Raw genomic sequence first — 19,904 nt, forward strand, 5'->3', positions numbered from 1 at the left:
CTACTGGTATTATTGTCAGCATAGCAGCCACACTGTCAAAATGTCTTGCAGAATGTTCTAGATTGTTTTTAGTATTTAGTTAGCTTATTTAGATTAGATTTATTATAAACTTTGTATTTTTCTTAATTAATTTCTTTGTTATTTGGGTTTTTGCTTGCTTGTTTTTATTGCTAAATAAATTATATGAAACATGGAAATGTTGCATGAAAGGGGGTATTTTGCCTGAACATACCGGTGCTGCGTCAGTGGCCCCTTCTTTATTTTAGTCTTGATTTTTTTTCCGACAAATGGCCACTTCAAGCTTTTTTGGTTTTGTTTACCTTCTGTCTGCAATAATTAGGTCGACCTGTCGTTATTTCCTGCACACAAAGCTCTAAGAAAAAAAATATTTTCAGCATTTCTGTTGTATTTAAAAGTTGGATAGTCTACCCCAGCGAGCAATGGTTCCAGAAATTAATTTATAATCTCATAGACAATGTCGAAGCACATTTATCATCTGGATCTACATTAAACTCATCAGTAGAAAACAAACTGTGTTTGATGAAAACTAAACATTTTTCAAGGAACTACTTTTTTTAAAGAATGAAACTATATAATTTTGTTTTTAAAGATTGTTTTAGTTTTACCAGTAACAATACTTATCAATGGAAAATTACCGAAGTGGGTTCAGTAAAAGAGAGTAAAAGAAAACATTGACAAATAACTCATATTATGTTGTACTTTATGTTTAAGGGGATTCAGTGTCAGACGCCATCACAAATCCATTCACAAATATAGTTTTTCACATACTGCTGTGAACACTTGGGCTGATCTGGACATGCCTCTGTGTGACATTTTCTGGTGGAGGGATTAAGGTGACGACCTTGTCCACTGTGTACAAGATCTTGTCCTCTAGTCGTGGCCGATAATAGCGGTTTCGCCCAATGTTGTGCATGACTTGACCTCAAGGGCACCTGCAGACAGATAACGGGGAAAATAAAAGGACATTGGGCGAGATATGATAAGTATTGCTTGTATTTCTGATATAAGCAGGAACTCTACTTCTGTACATCCGTTTTCGTTCTTGGGGAACACTTTGACTTGTCTGATGTCAACCTCAACCTTAACCACTGACATCTTTTTTTACATGTTGCTTCCCTCTTCTGCATGTCTTTGACCTTCTGCTCTAGCGTCTGTAGTTACAGATTTTTGCCCTTCTCCTTTTCTTGTCTCCGAGTCTATGCTCTGGTGTCTGATCAGCCTCACTAGAAGTGCTAGGTGGTGTGGAAGCCCTATAAAATGTCTCTATCTTTTCATCAACACCCTGTGCTTTTGCTGTCTTTTCCTCCATTGGATAAATCGCTGATACATTTCAACTTTCCTTCTTCCTTTTCCTTCTTATTTCTTTCTCTTTCTTTCCTTAAATATTATTGGTGTTTCACTGGGTCATCCCTCACTCTTTGCCTGTATTCTCTCAGTCTCTCTTCTACACTTTTTCTAATTACTTTTGGCATGTTGGTGTCTTATGGTATCTACATGTTTACCATTTAGTTCACACAACACATTTATTTCAAAAGGATGGGATTAACCTACTCACCATTCCATTTTGTCACTATCAAAATGATCATGTCACTACCAAACCTTTTGTTCACTGAAACTGTTTATCCATTACTTTGAGCTCATTATGACCTAATTCAACTGTTTATCCATTACTTTTTTGCTAATTATTAGCCATCTTTTTCAACTGTGTATCCATTACTTTGAGCTAACTGTTAGCTCACAGTAATGGATACACAGTTGAAATAGTTAGGTAATAGTTGGCTTAAATTAATGGATACACATTTTAATATTTAGCTAACAGTTAAATAAAAGTAATGGATGAAAGTTGAAATAATTAGCTAAAGGTTAGCTAACTATTTCCACTCTATTCATTACTTTTACAGTTAGCTCAAAGTAATGGATAAACAGTTGAAATAGTTAGGTAATAGTTGGCTTTAACTAATAGATACACATTGTGAGCTAACGGTTAGCAGTTGAAACAAATAGAACAGTTGAAAAAGATAGATAATAGTTAGCTCAAAGCAATGGATAAAAAGTTGAAAAAGATAGATAATAGTTACATAATAGTAATGGATACACATTTTAAATAGTTAACTAATAGTTAGATACTAGTAATGGATAAACAGTTGAAATAGTTAGCTAATAGTTAGCTACAAGTAATGGATAAACAGGTAATAGTTAGATACAATTAATGGTTAAACAATTAAAATAGATTATAGTCAGCTTAAGTATTGGATACTAGTTGAAATAGTTAGGTTATAGTCAGCTAAAAGTAATGGATACAAGTTTAAATAGTTAGCTAAAAGTTAGCTAACTATTTCAACTCTTTATTCATTACTTTTACAGTTAGCTCAAAGTAATGGATAAATAGTTGAAATAGTTAGATAATAGTAATGGATATATAGTTGAAATAGCTATGCATTACTTTTAGCTAACAGTTAGCTAAAATTAATGGATAAACAGTTAATAGTTTGGTAATATTTGATTAAAAGCAATGAACAGCTGAAATAGTTAGTTGAAAAATATTCTTTGCATGCTGCACCTGAAACATTAAGATGATGGAGAGCACTAGCGCAGCAGGATTTTTGTCTCACTATTAATGGTGTACGTTTTAATAACAGCCTCATTAACAGCTCTAGAATAATTTGACACATTTACATTGACACTCTAAGAGTTTTTTAAAAGGCTGTGTTGACTCTTACATTGATCAATAAAGAACAAGCACATCTGCAGAGTCTTTTACCAAACTGTCAGGAAGGTTGTGTAGCATTGAGTGTCTCACAGAGCAAGTACACATACCTTCTGTCTCAGGATGTGTTGACCACTGCATTCTCCCTGGTGTTCATTTCGGCACATAATTTGGCCTGTCCTCCTTCACGAATAATATGAAGGCATTGGGTGGCTTCTTGATATACGGCCATCATGGTGACACGCTTTCTCTTCCTGTGGGAATACAGAACAAAACCAGAAGCATTTTAGGAAGAAACATACAAGCAGAATGATACAAGACATGGGTGAAATGCATCCCTGTCTGTGTTGTTTATTAAAAAGACAGATTATAATACTATTCATGCAGGAATCTTGGTAGACAAATAATAGACACTTCAATCTAACAACAGCGGCAGTAACCTGGTACACCCCCTGTCTATCTTCCCTAGTTCATAGAAAGATTGTGTTTGAAGAAAGAAACAGAAGCTCAATATCTGTGTACACACGTGTGTGTGTGTGTGTGTGCCTGCATACGGTGGTTTGTGTGCGTGTGTGTGTGTTACAGGTATCCAACACAACTAATAATTTAAATAAACTAATTACTCTAATTATAATAAAATAATAATACAAATAGGTGAATTAGAAATATCAGAAAAAGTAAACACAAAGCTACACAATATCAATGTATTACTGACAGAATAATAACATCATTGTTTGTTATACTGTATATGGAAAGTTCCCACTGTAAAATACAATTCTTATTTTTTCTTATAATACAGAACATACCACAGGATGCAATGGTATGGATTCAGGGACCCACTTATGAACAGCACGTTGACTGAGGTTTTTAATATTTCCCTCTGCTGCTGCCAGTACAAAGGGATAGTTCAGGTCTGATGTATTGCATTAATAATGTAAACTGTATTGCAAATTATCGTTCGCTTTCCATCTCCGCATATCCATCACATCATCTCTTTAAATGTAACTAGTAGAACTTGGAGGGCAGATGCTGGCTGATCAATACATTCCAGATCACTCTGCAGCCTCTTGACCAGTGTACATTGACAAGATATTTAAAATATACATTATTATTATTATTATATACTTTAATTCCTAAAATACATTCAGTTGGTAGTTTATGAAGTACACCAGATTAAACTAATACAGTTTAATAACAACAGCCCTGCACTATAATCCTACCTTCTGTAGAGTTGTAATAGGTTATTTTGATTTGCACATGTACATAAAAGAAGTTTTATGTTTTAAATTAATACATACAGAAAGTTATGATAATTAATAGGGAATATTATGAAGAATATTCTGGAGGAATGTATTATAAAGCATAAGAGACAATCGCTGTTTTATTATCGTAACTGTATGATGCATGAGAATGAATGGTAGTTTATTGCTTAGAAATGTTAGATCAAATTGGAAGCGGGGTGGGAACCTGTGACGTTACTTTATTCTGAAGGCAAGATAAGAGGTTTTATTCTGAAGGGGAACTTCTCTGTCTTAACGTTTGACCCCGTCATCTTTGAAGATGGCCTTAAGCCAACCAAAGTGATGCTTTGTTTTACCCAGCGAATTACTAACATTTGAGGTGTTAAAGGCGTGATTGGCGACTAAAGATAAGGAGTTGTAATGGGGTTGAACGTTCTCTTTTACTTTGTCTTTCGGCTTGAACAAACTAGACATGTAACTGATACACAGGAGGAGTTTTTGGAAAGAGTGTATCGGTCTTTGGATGTTTTGTTTCAACTGGCCCCCCACGATCGTGAACGTAAATTGTCTAGTAACTTTTGCCATTAAATATTGTTAAACTTTAACCCATCGAATCCTGCATTTCCTTGAGCCGAGACGTCCAGTAGCAAGAATCTTTTCACTTCATAAATACTGCAACTCTCCCATAGAGGTATGGATTGAATTTTACGGTAACTTGGGAGGTTGCTGTATTGTGTTAGAGGTGTTTCCATCCCACATATATCAATGATGGCACATTTATCATACTTGAAACTATAGTGTCCTTTGTTTTTCTCTAAGCAACTGTCGTCCCTTTCAACGTATAATAAACTTGGACGTAAACTTGGACACTTGGACAGCATTTGGTGAAAAGTACAGATTTTTACTGAGGTTATTGTGGAGAAGTCTAACTGCAGGCAGAGGTCTCGGACAATAGCAAAGAACACTTAGCTGTTGAAAAGGAAGGGGAGGATTCATACATCATGCCCAGATAGTTTCCCATAGGGACTGAGAGAAAGACAGAGACAACATTTTCCGTTAATCACGTTTGATCCCACTGTTCCACGGGGATGGTGCCACATTGTTTTCCCCGGCGAGGCGCACCTCTCGACGGCGTCTCAGCGTGATCAGCCCCTTGACTTCCGTTAATACTCAATTAAATAAAAGATACACTCAAATTAATTAATTTGGATCCATTAAAATAAATAATTAAAAGGTCACTTTTTATCAATATACTTTATTTCAACCATATTTGAATCATATGAAACCAAAAACACAAATGAAGTGCATTATTACCTCAAATGACGCGTATTCACCATGACATCAACATTGAAAAGTGAAATAAAACATAATAACATATCTGAATCAATCAAAAATCATGTTTACAACGTTTCAAGTTGCAGAAAATACGATTGTATTGTTTTTTTTTAATACGCTGACTTATAGAAGTGGCACTTGCAACACAGCATCATTAGGAAGTTGTTCGTGAGGCTTGTGTTCTGTGCTGCTGCCAAAAGCCTAATCATTATTTTCATAGAAGTCGTTTGTTAATATATGGGTACTTGGATTTGACAGCGATGTAACAAAGAGCAGATGCACGAACACGTTCTGCGTGCTAAAGAGCGGATTACCAGAAATGCTGGAAACCTTCATTGGAAACACTGCAGGCCACCCACCAGGTGTTGTACAGGCCAAATCAAGAATTTAAACACAAGAGAGCATGTTGATAACGCATACTTGGCAGAATACGATTTGTAATATCGAGGACTAGATGTGACGTGTCCATAGGCTACTGGATGCAGACTGGATGCAGCAGGTCAGCATGCAGTAGTTTCCTGGTATGTCACATAGACAGTTGATTTGTTTGTGCAAACTAACCTCATGCTTGATGATAATAAGTGCTGTTGTTGTGCTAATCTTGCTGTCATTACTGCAGCTATTAACATTAATATAGTGTTGACGCCATGCATCACTGCCATAAAGAGGCCAGGCAGAGATATTTACCTATATGTGATTTGAGGTTCTGATCTACTCATGAAGAAAGCAATAAAAGAGATCGGCCACCAGATGGCAATATATGCAGAATAATTACAAATGAATATATATATATATATATATATATATATATATATATATATATATATATATATATATATATTTATTGTGCCTTATTTGTTTATTAGAAACTGTATTGATAATAAAGTATGCGTTATGGATAAGACATTTCCCTTTCATGTCAATGGTCACTGATTCAAGGCTTATAGGAAAAAGAAAGAGATTAATAAAACTGTCAATTGAGGTATACATTTGTTCTGCATTAATGATATTTAAAATAGTACTTCTTTTATGTCAGTTTTGTTTTATGATGTTATGAATTCTTTACATATTTTATGAAAATAAAAATATATAATTCAGAAAAGTGACTGACAACATTAGCATTCTTTCTCTTTGCAGTGGACTTTTCCTGGATACCTGGGGGCTATATGATTTCACCAATCCAGTTAGGGTAAAATGTAATATTTATAAGATGTGTATTATTTATTGGCTGACGGCCATTAAATAATACACATCTTGTAAATTCAGCTGTTTGTTGATAATAACAATAAATAAACAAAAAATGATTTTGCAGAATTCTATTAATTTGCAGATTGTTGCAGAATTAAACTTTTCTCCAAAATAAACCTTATACTGTAGGTGTTCTGTTTAAACCTGCTGTCACGTCGTCTCAAAAATGCGAGCATAGTAGCTGCAGAACACAGCTTGACAGCAGAATTACAAAAGGTTTTCTCCACACGTGTGTGCGTCTCAGTCACATCATGTCAACATCACATTCAGACTCAAGTCTCTAAAAATAATGTTGATAGCCCATTGTCAAATTCCTTTTGGCAAGACCAGAAATAATTGGGTACTAAACTTACAGAAGTGTGCAAAGCCTTTATTGAAAATATTCATTCATGGCAAACCATTTGGGGTCATTTCTTTTCTTTTTTGGCAAATCTTTTAATAAGGAGTCCCCCCTTCTTACTTGTTTGGGTTGTTTATCTAAGTGAAGAACATGTATGAAGCTCAGGCTCTCTCTCCATCCCACACTGCTACCCAGAAAACTGATGCTACAATTCTGTAAATGTGAGATGTCCCCTCATTTGATATGTAGATGAAGGAATCCGGAAATATATTATTACATGTAGATAAAATTAGATTCACAATGTCAAACAGAGAGTTGTTCTGTACATTTGTTGTTTGTGTGGAATTGTTTCCCGTTGTGAAAACACAGAGCTTTCTCTCATGGCGCGTGAAGCGTATAGAGGTACATCACTTCCCAGATGGTCCATTCAGCAGAGACACCGGGGATCCAGATCTGGACCGTGCTGCCTTCACGGTAACCCCGTAGAAAGTCCAATAACAACAAGTGCCCAATTCAAATAGACCTCGTTCACTTCATCTAAACAGCTAAAAAGCCAACAACTAATATAAAATACAATGTATGTCAGGAGGCCTCGGCCTGTATTATTGAAACTTTTTGTTTTCACTATATGTTCAGCAAATTAATCAAGTAGAAATACCCACAACGATACAATGCAATGCCAAAAAAATAATGCGAGAAGGACATATTCAACCCTGTTATATTGGTTTTATTTTATTCTATTTTATTGAAGCTCAGTTTGCTTGGTCAGTTCACGTCTATTGTCCGTGGCCAACATGTAAATAATGCCAATTTCCGACAACAGCAAAGCTAGCACCCCGTTCTCCGGCACTCCTCCCCCAGACCGTTATACTTCTACAGGAGCGCTGTTCAGTCAGTTCAGTCTAACCACAAGTAAGTTGGAGCTGCAGACGTGGCCGTGCCTTATTTCTATCAGTCACGCTTACATGGTACGTTTATCACAAAGAAGGTCCGACGGCGGTTAACTGTCGCCGCCTCCTTTCAACAGCAAGTGGAAGTTAACGCAACAGCTGCTGCCAACTGCGTAGCTAGCCAGTGCTAGCAAGTGCGAGCTAACATCTCTTGACAGGTCGTCGTTACGTCATAGCACGTGGTTTACTAGTCGTATTAACATACTAGTCATACGAACAACACGCGTGTGTCCCGTGGTGACGTTCATTGAACCTCAACGTTGAAGGCAAAAAACAGGTGAAACGCTTCCCCACCGTGTTTTTCTTGGGGTTTTATTTCCATTAGAAACCGTCGCCACTGTGCAAAGTCAGCTTAGTTGCCAAAGGTCTGACGCTGTTTCAGGTGACTGCTGTATTTATGTGTAGCACAATGGCCCCATCTGCTGTTGTCGTGTTGCTAGATTAAATCAAATTCAAATGTTGAGGCGCTCAAGGTGACCCCCTTCAGAGACACTGTCCGACAGACAGCTCCAAGCTCAGCCAAAGTTACCCTTCCTCCTACATATTGATTTATTTGTGCCTCCTGCATTATCCTTACATAATGTGTAGCATTTATTTTGTGGTCCCCGATTATAAGTTTCCTTTTTTTTTATGTTCCATAATTTTAGGATAGTTTTTATTTAACAATTGGGGGGTGGGGGGCAGTACATCATCTAAACATACAGAATGATTTAAAGACAAAAAAGCTAATAGTTATTTCATGTGTTGCCAATGTTAGTGTTTGTATTCTTACATTTCCCTCTGCGCAACATTGACATTTTCACTAACTGACTTAATGTCATGTTTATTGGTAATGCTTTAACCAACAGCTGTCAGCCTGTTTCCTGATGTCTTTTTTTGGTTATTTAAAAAGGTAGTATTCTTCAAATGTGTGTTGAACATGCATGCTGTATTGGTCGGATCTTGCCACCGCACTTGGGTTTATGTTGACATTTGGTGTCTAAAAAGAGTGCAGCAGTGGCATGACCCTTACAACAACTGTAAATGGGTGCAGTGTTGGCGCCGGAGCAAACGGCCTGTGTGGCCGAATCAAACATGTACGCACAAGTTCTAAGAGGGCGAGAAAACCCTAATTCGCATTGTTTTTTTTCATCTCTCTGCTTGCTCAGCATGAACGTGGCACGACGAGTCCTGAATCGCTCTAAGCCTGCATTTCATTCGGCCAACGTAAACGGCAAAAGGAGGTTCTGCACTTCACAGGTAAGTCCACTTTGAAGCTCTTTCCATGTTTTTGGCTGGTGATGAACTAACTGGCGGGACTTATCGCTTTAAGCTTTAGGTGCTTTGGGTACTGCTCCTCTTGCTTTACAAGCTCAGGGCATTAACACCAGCGCAGTGAGGCGTAGTGTTGTTGGCTGATGCATTCCGATTATGCACTGACATGGTCTCAACAGTAATAAAAAACAACACCACTGACCAAAGTCCTGGTATGTGGGCGTACGGCTCCAGAGTGAGTGGTTGATGATTAATTTACTGCTCTCTCACAGCTTGTGGGACAGGCAAGTGAGTAGTCGTTGGGATTGCAAAAAGCAAAGGGACACTTGTTAAGGTGTTATCTCTCATGCATCTTTGTTTTGTGTTGCAGAATATAATGACATCCCGGCACACGCACACCAAAAGGATCGAAGGACTGGACAAGAATGTCTGGTGAGTTTAAACAATACTCTCTTTGTACGGCACACTTTGAGGAGTCAACATGCACGTTCTTTACGAGACATCTGTTTATTTGGTCAAGATAATTTTTTGTCAAGTAATTGCTTGTTTTATTGTCAATTCAGGGTGGCATTTACTTCACTGGCAGCCGACCCGTCTGTTGTTAACCTGGGTCAAGGCTTTCCAGACATCCCTCCACCGTCGTACGTCAAGGAGGCACTAGCGCAGGCGGCATCTGTAGACAAGATGAACCAGTACACCAGGGGCTTTGTAAGACTGATGAACTAACAAATAGTTTTTTGGAATCTAGTTATTTAAAGGGACATTTCAGCCCCAAAGTCCTTTTATTTCTAGTGATTTTTATCAATCTTGATTGTTTTAGCGGGAGTTGAAGAGTGGTAACGGTGTCAGCCTTCTCTCTAATATAAGAGGACTTCATGGCAATTGTGGTGCTCAAAGCATCAAAAAACTGAACCATACATTTCTGTCCATAAATCATGACCCAGACGCTCAAGATAATCCACATACGATTGTCCCCAACAGCTAGGCAACTCACACCAAATCAATCTAGATTGATAAATAGCACCACATCTAAGAGGAACAAAAAAGTAGTCCTTTTTAAAAGGATAGGTGTAGCTGAGGGACTTGAATTTAATTCAGGTTGCGACAAGAGATGATCTGTAATTTAGAATGAATGGAGTGATGCACATCGTGTGTTACCAGTCAGCGTGAAGCGTTATTTAATAGAATTTCACAATCAAATTAATAAAATAGAAGTTAATTATTTGGACTGATTTAGCTGTGTAAAGACAATAGAAACCTTTGGTTATTGCAAACTTGTATTGTATCCAACAATACCTGACATGTATTTTTACTCATTAGCAGCTAGAACTCTCATTGTGTACGAAAGCTGCAGTTTGTAAGTGTTCAGATAGGAGCAACTACAGGAAATGAAAATTGCCATTATGATACAGTGTTCTCTGACATATTTGCTACTGTCAGCGTTCACCTGTTTATTACCTTCTGTTGATTTGCAAGGGTCATCCATCTTTGGTGAAAGCCCTTTCTCAGGTTTATGGGAAGGTCTACGAGCGCCAGATTGACCCCCTCAAAGAAATCCTGGTCACAGTGGGAGGCTATGGTTCCCTCTTCAGCACCATGCAAGGACTGGTGGAAGATGGAGACGAGGTAGGGACATTTCTCTCTCTCTCTGGGTCACATAGAGGTGTTCATATTCATTGATTTATGTACATTCACAAACATGCTCCCCATATTTACAGTGTTTGTATTGTGTAATGTCTCTCTTTCTCTCTCTCTTTCCAGGTCATCATAATAGAACCTTTCTTCGACTGCTATGTACCGATGGTGCGAATGGCAGGGGCCAAGCCTGTGTTGATACCACTACGCCTCGTAAGTTACACCGACAGCAACGGAGGATTTTGGCGTTCATGTGCCACAAGTGTACAGTTTCTATTCATCCCGCGTCTTGAGTAGGTTAGTGGAGTTTAAGGAAATGTCGTCTGTCATATTTCAGAAGTCTGGAAAAAAGACGGTCACAAGTGCCGACTGGTTTCTGGACCCCGATGAGCTTTCCAGTAAATTCAGCTCTAAGACAAAGGCCATCATCATCAACACCCCAACAATCCTATCGGGAAGGTAAGTGGGCATCGCGTTCGCCACTCGCGATGGGACCAAGAGACGTAAACACCTTCACACGACGGGTAGAACCAGTGGTTCAGTCGGTCCTGTCCTCTTCCTGCAGGTGTTCACCAGAGACGAGCTGCAGATGATCGCTGACCTCTGTATTAAACACGACACTCTGTGCTTCAGTGATGAGGTTTATGAGTGGCTCGTCTACCGGGGACACCAACACATCAAATAGGTACGACTCAACCACACCTGTTAGACAAAGAAGTCCATCAGAGCCAATCGCCCTCATCCATCTTTTATATATATATATATATATATATATATATATATAGTATAGATATATATATATATATTATTATATATATAAATAACAGAAGCTCTTTCCCTAAACACGCAGCTGCAGAGATTGAAACATCTAAAACACTTTGCAAACTTTATTGTTTCAAGGTCCAATCGCAGCAGAAAGTCAGCTCAGCAACGTAGACATATGTGTGTCCTTTTAAAATAGGTGTTGCTGGAAGCTCGACAAGGAAGTCCTGCAACTACTCGCAGGACTAGTTGGTGAGTTACTTGGGCCGGCAAGCTAACTGGTCACATGCTAGCCAGCCGCTGGCTCAAGCCGGTTACAATATACCGACGAGATAGTGGGCGGCATGTTAACTACAAAAACCAGTAAGCACAGTCGCTAACCAGACAAGTTCAATGGCCGCTGTCCCGTGACTCACTGCAAAACATACATTGACTTTGCTTCTGGGAGCCAGTTCTTTGTGCTTTTCGTTGCACAAAAAAAAGATGTAATTCTGAAATCACAGGGTTATAAATGCTGATTTGATTGTGGCCTAACATTGCCTCATCCTACCCTAAGTAGCGGCTTTTTATTTAGAACACAAATATATAACTGCTGTTACTCAGTTCTAATTTCATGAAGGTTTGATGTTTGCTTTCTGTCTCTTAAGCCACGCTGCCGGGAATGTGGGACAGAACGATCACAATCAGCAGTGCGGGGAAAACATTTAGTGTAACCGGGTGGAAGGTAAGAGATCTGTTGACTCGGAACGCGGCGTCTAAAATTCATCAATTCAAGTTGTTGCGCATCATGTTAGTGAAATTCTTGCCTCCCAGCTTGGTTGGTCTATAGGACCGGAGCACTTGATGAGGCATCTTCAGACGGTCATGCAGAATACTATCTACACCTGCCCGACACCTTTACAGGCAGGTTTGCAAAGCTCCTTCTTGAAATGCAAAGTGTCATTCTGTCGTTTTTCTTTTTTCTACTACACATTTTTTTAGCCTGAAACTTCCAGCTGTCCGTTTCTCTTGTCAGGAGGCGGTGGCACAAGGCTTGCAGCATAACTTTGAGCTGATGGGTCAGCCGGAGTGCTACTTCTCTTCTCTGGCAGAAGAACTTGAGGGCAAGAGGGACCGCATGGCTGCCTTCCTGCAGGAGGCCGGCATGCCTCCTGTCATTCCAGAGGGAGGCTACTTCATGCTGGTGGACGTCACGCCTCTCAGTGAGTTTCTGAACATCGAAGCCGGCATCAATGGCGCATGTGCAGCGACCAATGCTGCTTAACTCGTTCAGACGTATCCAGCTCGGTAGATCATCGTTGCAATTTAGTCTACGTTAACAATTTTTGTTTTAGTTTTCATGCCGACGTTAAGTGCCATCACGGACAATGAACTGTACGGGTGACACGAGAATCTTAAGTGCAATGGAAGCTTGAGCTCACAGAGGGAAGAAGTAGCCTGTCCAAGCTTTATTGTCCTTTTGATGGGAGAACTGCCAGATGTGTGAAGCACAGCAGATCACTTTATGCACAAGCTGCCCCTCTGCAGTTATGAGAAAAGTTTTTTTGCACCTGAATTTCTGTTTGCATCACATTTAGGATTTCAAAGCATGCAGTATTTTCAATACAACGTGGCTGACAGTAATAGCAAGTAAAAACCTTTTTTAAATCATTTTAGATCAAAAGTTTGAATGCTTTGAAATTCATCAAACTTAAAACTCAAGTTTAGCCAGAGGAAACTACTACTGACCCTCACACTCTATAAACTCTTTCTATTCATACAAATGACTACCAGCAAAGTGTGTCACATTGCGTTCTGCCAATGAAAAGAGAGCCAGCTTGAAACTTCATTACTCTTCATAACTTTTACTTTATCCAGCTGGACGGCCACCTCGCGCTACTGGGAGCTCATCTCTGCTCTGTGTTGGTTGTAGATCAGGACCTGTCGCATATGGTCCAAGACGAGGCCTACGACTACAAGTTTGTGAAGTGGATGATTAAAGAAAAGGTAAATGACTTGAATGAGTTCATTCATTCATACTTCCTCACTCTAAAGCGGCTCTCCCATTGCAGCTATTTAAGTATTGTTCTTAATAACAATATTCTCTGTAGAAACTGGCAGCCATTCCTGTCACAGCGTTTGTTGGAGAGGAGTCCAAGAAGCAGTTTGAGAAATACATTCGCCTTTGCTTCATTAAGGTAAATGCAAAGAAACTGCCTGTTGCGAACCAAAGAAAACACACAGCGCTTCCAAAAGTATTAGGTTAAGATTAATATTTATATATAATATATATATATATATATATATATTAAATATTTTCATAACCATATGTCTTTCTCTTAACAGCAAGACAGTACTCTTGATGCAGCGGAGGCCATCTTGAAAAACTGGAGGAAGATTTAATGGGATGTGGCGTCTCAGGACTGAGCGATATGGCATTTAACTGTAATATTGCACACAAAGTTGGTAAAATGCCAATAGTGAAACAGTTACCATCATAACGCCTTGTTTTCCATTAACAGGTTCTCGGTAGACGGAGTCGTGAGTCCTGGTTGTGGCCGAGGTGTTCATTAAAGGAAAAGTGTTCTACAACTGGGGTGTGTTGATGTTTAGAAGTCGGATTGGACCCATCTCACATTGGGCTTCCGAAAACCTCCATTGTAGAAGAAATCATAAATGATGCAATGCTTTTAAATAATGTTTTTATTAGAATCACTGCAATTAATAAATGTATCGACTCGACTTGTTTTCCAAATAATATTGTTTTTCTCAAACCCACTAAGTGAAGTATTATGTGTTACATTAATGCCAGTGCCACAATAAAGAAGTGTTGGATGCCTTGTGTGATTCATTTAATGCCACTTAATGCTTGAACATTAAAAGCACGCCTTACAAGTAGAAACAATGTTATCACAGCATATCGAGTGACTAATGTTGGCCTGCCTCCAGAGACATCCCTCCGATCTACTTCATAATTCAATGTTTATGAACTTTGAGTAGAATCCATTTGTGATAATGTGATACTATTGTTTAGGTTGTGACGTGTTAGAATTAGTGACTGATATGAGTTTTTCCAGTGGCGATATATGGAGATCAGGTTGGCTAATATATGATGCAGGTATCAGTGTTTTATCTGATCAAATATAACAATTCAATAAATGTAACAACATTTCTTCAACACATGTTATTGTCTGTTTTATCTCAGTAGAGCTGCACTATATCCGGTGCTCTTATGTCAAATGAAAAATGTCTAGCAACTAAATGGTATCTTCAGGTCGTCAAAAAACCACTAAACTTGAACACACATCCCCAGTCTGTAGGTATTAATAAAATGTGTTGTGCACTTATCAGCATTTGTCAGCAGATAGCAGCAGCTCCTTGTTTCTGCACGGAAAACATGTAAACTTGAGTGAATAATTGAGTACATATAACAACATATTGAAACAACGTTCTTTTCCATTACTAAACACTTTCTTTTTAATACACTATTACTCAAAAAGACAATTATTGCGTCCTCATGAGCGCAGCAGATGTGGGCTGATGCCGACTCTCAAAACGGATGGGGTTGCATTCTGATGTCACTGACTAAATGGAGAAAATCAGCATGTTAATCAGCACAAGCCTTTCCACCCCGCGGTTCTGTTGACTTAAATCACTTTAATTAATAAATCCTGTCCTCTGCACTCTGCAGTGCACACGTCTCTACTTCGTCAGTAGGGAGAATACATAAAAGGGTCATAAATGCATACTGTACCATACACAGGGTACATGTTGTGGTCATGAATATACTGGGAGCAGTTCCAAAGTTGCTGGTTCATTGTCACACTGCGACACTTGAATAGATCAGAGCCATTATTATGTTATTATGTATTTTAGTTATTTAGGTCAAATTGCCACTATGTATTTTGATGCTAATTATTTCTATGGGAATTATAAACACGAGTTGTGATTTTGCACTTAAAAAAAATAAATTCTCCCATACATTCATACGTCGTCCTCGATACAGATGGATACCAACTCCATCGACGGAGACGTTGCTGAAAGATAAGTCGTTGATGAGCTCGTCAAAGCCAGAAACACACAGGCGCAATTAATAACTTTAACGATGGCTCCCACTCTCTTAACGCCCTCGCATCAGCACCAGGGGCTCGAAACTGACTCCCCCGAATGGGATGCAGCCATCATCAACGTCATTAATTACACATGTGTTTTTCTTGCTTTAACTTTTAATTATATCTAATAAAAAAAGAGGGATATCGATGTAGTAACATCTGGAAGTTCTTTGTCACCAGAGCCAATCTAAAACGTGTTATTTATCATTCAGACCACTTGAGGGAGACAAAGTACACCACACCGTAATAAACTATTTTAATGTGGTATTTAGTATTTGTCTTTCCGTTTTACAACAGTGAACAAAACCCAACTCAATTTGTGTTTAATAGTTTTTATTAAAACATTTTTTTTTTACATAAATACCACCGCTTACTCAAACGGCTGCTTTAGTAGAGTGAAAATATGGACGCAGGGGCAGATTAACAGAACAAAAACCTACTCTCAAACTCAGAAAATATGCTCAGGAATACACTGATAATACAAAAAGTTAAAAAAAATTATGCAAAAACAAACTTGAGGTACTTGTTAACACACCAATATGAGCCGCCTTAATGTAAAAAGTATGATTAAACTTAAAATACTGAACTCCTGGCCAGACTTTATTTAGTGCAGCAATCAGTCACGGTTGCAGCGGTAACGACATGTTGGAAATTCTGTGTGACATTATCAGAACATGTGCCACCCAGGGCTTTTATCCCCAATGCTTATGTATACATTAAATACCTCTTGTATCTACCTGTACATGTACAGAATATCCAAATCACAAACACACATGTGTATCCAAGGAAAAAAAAGGCTGGCGCCATTGGATTGATCAATAACTATATTCATTGACATAATGCAATAAGCAAAAATCTCCAATGATCCTAAAAATCTGAATCAACACGCGGAAGATATAGCACTCTCGCTATAAACTTGTCCAGAAATGGAAGAAGCACTCAGTGTCTCTGGACAAACGTGACTCGTGGCGTCGGTTGCAAATATTAGAGCATGTCTGACCAACTCAATGTGTTCAAAGTAAATTATTAGAAGCAACTTTCACCATTTCTGAAGGTCTCAAAGTACCAGGACCAGGGGATCCACTTAACTAGTCAAGCCAGCTGGCGTCCTTCGATAACCATGAGGCTGTGGACGCAGTGCAGGTAAATAGTAAGGAGTCGGTTGCAGGACTATTTATAAGGAAACGGATCCTTTGTCCCAGCAGACAGGTGTAATTCACTAATTCTGTTGTTATTTATGAATCTGCATGAACCCTGGCGCCCAGTTACCATGACATCATGAGCTTACATGAATTCAGAGGAGGTTCATGATGTTTCGGTGGGGGGGAGGCGAACATCAACACCTCACCTGTGGCTCCGAGGCCTCGGTTTAAGAAGATGATGCTTAAGGTGCGGGACCTGCCACTGTTGACTGAGTGCTGGAAAAGAGCTTTCTATAGGTCGGCATCGGTTTTGCAAATACGCACGGCGTGCAACGACGTCTGCATCGTCTATCAAAGCACCATCGCACAACAAGGGGCCTCCTTCAGCCCTGAGTTTAACAGGCATATCTGCGAATGTGCTTCATTCAAAACTGGCAGCTAATGTTTGAAGCATTTCATTCCCAGTTATCACGCGACCCCTTGTGAAAGCGCTTCTATTTCTAAACTGTGTTTAGTGAGACTTAATCTGCTTATGCTTCATTTTATAACATGGTCTCCTTTTTTTCCGGCCTCGCAGTCGCACACAGTCTGAAGCTGTTTTCTGCATTCACTGGTTTCGCCTTTGCTCAGCTCCAGTTTGCCTTAACGGTGTCATTAGCTTTAGCTCACACACTAGATGAGGCCCCATCGAGGCGCACATCCCTCTCCGTTGTGCGACATTGCGTTTGTTTTAGTGTGACACCGTGTGCTGGGAACACAACAACTGCGGTCGGGAAAAATGTGAATAGGATTATTGCATGGGGTGCTGTTATTAGACATGTGTAGAGTGCGGTTACCGGATCCCTGGTGGATTAGATGTCTGCCTGCATAATACCGTCATAATTTATGTTAATTATGAATATTGTGCCAATAATCCACTGTCACGATCTCGTTAATGGAGGCGGATTGAGGTTATTGTTGCCCTTAAAATGAGACCAGATGTCTGTGCTATCTTATGTTACCTCTAGGTGGCCACAGATCACATTCTGTAAAGGAGCGTTGTGTCCTCCTTCCTGCTCGCAAAGCAAACTTTACAGAGGGAGCTCTGACGTAGACGGTGCAGGGGGGGGGGGGGGGGGGGGGGGGGGGGGGGGGGGGGGGTTCATGGTATTGTTACACAACCTTTTGTTTTTTTTGTGCTGGTAATAATTTAATGAATACACTTGCAAGGGACAAATAAAAAAAAAAAATAACGTTCAAAATCGAAGCGGCAGAGAACGACACACGAAACTTCATATCCCACAATGCAACTTGTCTTTCACTGCACCCTCTACACAGAAACCACACAACTCCAGTTTGGGATGCAGGCTTTTTTTGTTGAAAATGTGAGTCCTCGGGCTTGAGCTGAGGCCACTGCGACGATATCACTATGACATCATCAGTGTCCGTTTTCTCCATTCCACTTTTTTACTAAACCACTGTCCTCTCAGGCCAGTCTCAGGCCAGTGGTCCTCTCAGGCCAGTCTCAGGCCAGTGGTCCTCTCAGGCCAGTCTCAGGCCAGTGGTCCTCTGGTGGGACTCGTAAACTAAAGTGTACGCGTGTACAATTGGGGGCCTGCTGTAGCGGGAGCAGTTCTTTAGGTCAGGAAGGCAGAAAACTGTTGTTCAAAGCAGCATTTTAAAACATTTATATTAACTAATTCCGCTGCATTTCACAATGCGTTATCCATTGTGACCAAGACATAAATATCTGTGAGGATTTGCAACCCCCCCCACCCCCACCCCCAAACGATGTCGGCTCCCACACAGGCCATATGGCAGTGTGTGCCCGGCTCTTGCTGCCAGCCCCTTGCTCTCTGCACACGGTCTAACAGCTTGGTGGACACATAATTAATTTGCTCAGGCGTCTGCCATTTATTTCCCAACCTACATTTTGTTAATTGGACAGAGGAGGTTAAAATCAAATGAGTGTCTCCGGGTACGCCGAGGCCACTAATTGTGCTGGATTTACAAGATAGTGGTGGCTTTCGGGAACGCAGAGACGGGGGGAGGTAGTGGGGGGCACTCTGGAGGTTGTTGGGGAGGAACGGAGCGAAAACATCATCTGTTTCGCCGAATGTTTTCAGTTGCAGGGGACAGGAGACGCTGACCATCATAGACCAAAATATAAATATGTCATCATTTGGAAAAGATGCAAAGACAGAGTGCCCAAAAGGACAGATCCTTTCCTTCTTACATGGGGTTGTTTCTTGCTACGTGTCATGTCTGTTGTCCTGTATTGTTTACAGCATAATGGAACCTGAGCTCACCCCCCACCCCCCTCCCCTCTTTTCTCTCTTGCGTCATCTTACCGTGGCTGCTATTTAGTTTACCAAGCAACAACAGCATTAATCTATTTCTTTTTGTTTCTTTTTTTTTTTTAGGGGTTTTGTGTCAACATCAGAAGATGAAAAGTTGTTATCTAAATGATCGGAGAGATGAAAAACGAGTGTAAACATAAACCGTTAATTAGTAAATCCTGAATAAATCTCTCATTGTATTACGCTTTTATTTAATACAGTTGCTTTTCGACAACTGAATAATTAAAGATGAAAAGTGTACTTGGTGAGCACACGATTAGCTGAGAATGTTATGTACAATGGCGTCGCACTCGATAGATCGGCTGCTGTTTTATTATTATTTTAATTTTTATGTCACGGAACTAAACTTCAGTCTGAGCCATTTTTTTGGGGGGGAGAAATGATGGCTTTTAAGTGCTGAGGCATGCCGATGGCGCTCGAGGGGTTAACGACAATACAAACGATTGCACTCATTCCGCCTCTTTCCAGGGGATGATCCAGCTCGCCGGTGCCTGCAGCAGCTGTGGAGAAGTGTTCGCACGGTGCTGAGCCAAACAGGCCACGTTGTCGGCGGGGGCAATCCCTGCTGTTGTTAATCACCTGCCCCCCCCCCCCCCCCCTTTTCTCTGGTTCTTTCTCCCTCTCTTTCCCCTGCACTGATTTGCAAGCGCAGATTAATCAGAGCATGGGGGCCTTGATGAAATTTTGCTGTTATTGTTCCCAATTTTAGCAACATCTTTTATTGTCTTCATCATTCATTTACAGGGAGGGGAGACGGAGGGGGGTGGGGGGAGGAGGAGGGGGGCACTGTGTCAATTATGCAAATGATGTTGCACACTTTTGCAGATTACTTCACTCGG

The 19,904-nt window shown here is 39.9% G+C and overlaps 1 protein-coding gene across 1 annotated transcript; it reads left to right on the plus strand.

Moving 5' to 3' along the window:
• The first annotated feature begins 7,725 nt into the window (after window positions 1-7,725).
• On the plus strand, window positions 7,726-14,310 carry LOC117730007 (kynurenine--oxoglutarate transaminase 3-like). The gene is given in 17 exon segments (XM_034531456.1): window positions 7,726-7,804; window positions 8,991-9,081; window positions 9,467-9,528; window positions 9,660-9,804; window positions 10,573-10,722; window positions 10,858-10,944; window positions 11,069-11,165; window positions 11,168-11,190; window positions 11,297-11,416; window position 11,997; window positions 12,141-12,217; window positions 12,307-12,396; window positions 12,509-12,695; window positions 13,406-13,479; window positions 13,584-13,670; window positions 13,819-13,917; window positions 13,995-14,310. Coding segments are annotated over 15 exon segments (1,347 nt in total). The 5' UTR covers window positions 7,726-7,804; window position 8,991; the 3' UTR covers window positions 13,876-13,917; window positions 13,995-14,310.
• Window positions 14,311-19,904: the final 5,594 nt, after the last annotated feature.

The sequence above is a fragment of the Cyclopterus lumpus genome, chromosome 4 (genome assembly GCF_009769545.1).
Source record: "Cyclopterus lumpus isolate fCycLum1 chromosome 4, fCycLum1.pri, whole genome shotgun sequence".
Lineage (NCBI taxonomy): Eukaryota > Metazoa > Chordata > Actinopteri > Perciformes > Cyclopteridae > Cyclopterus > Cyclopterus lumpus.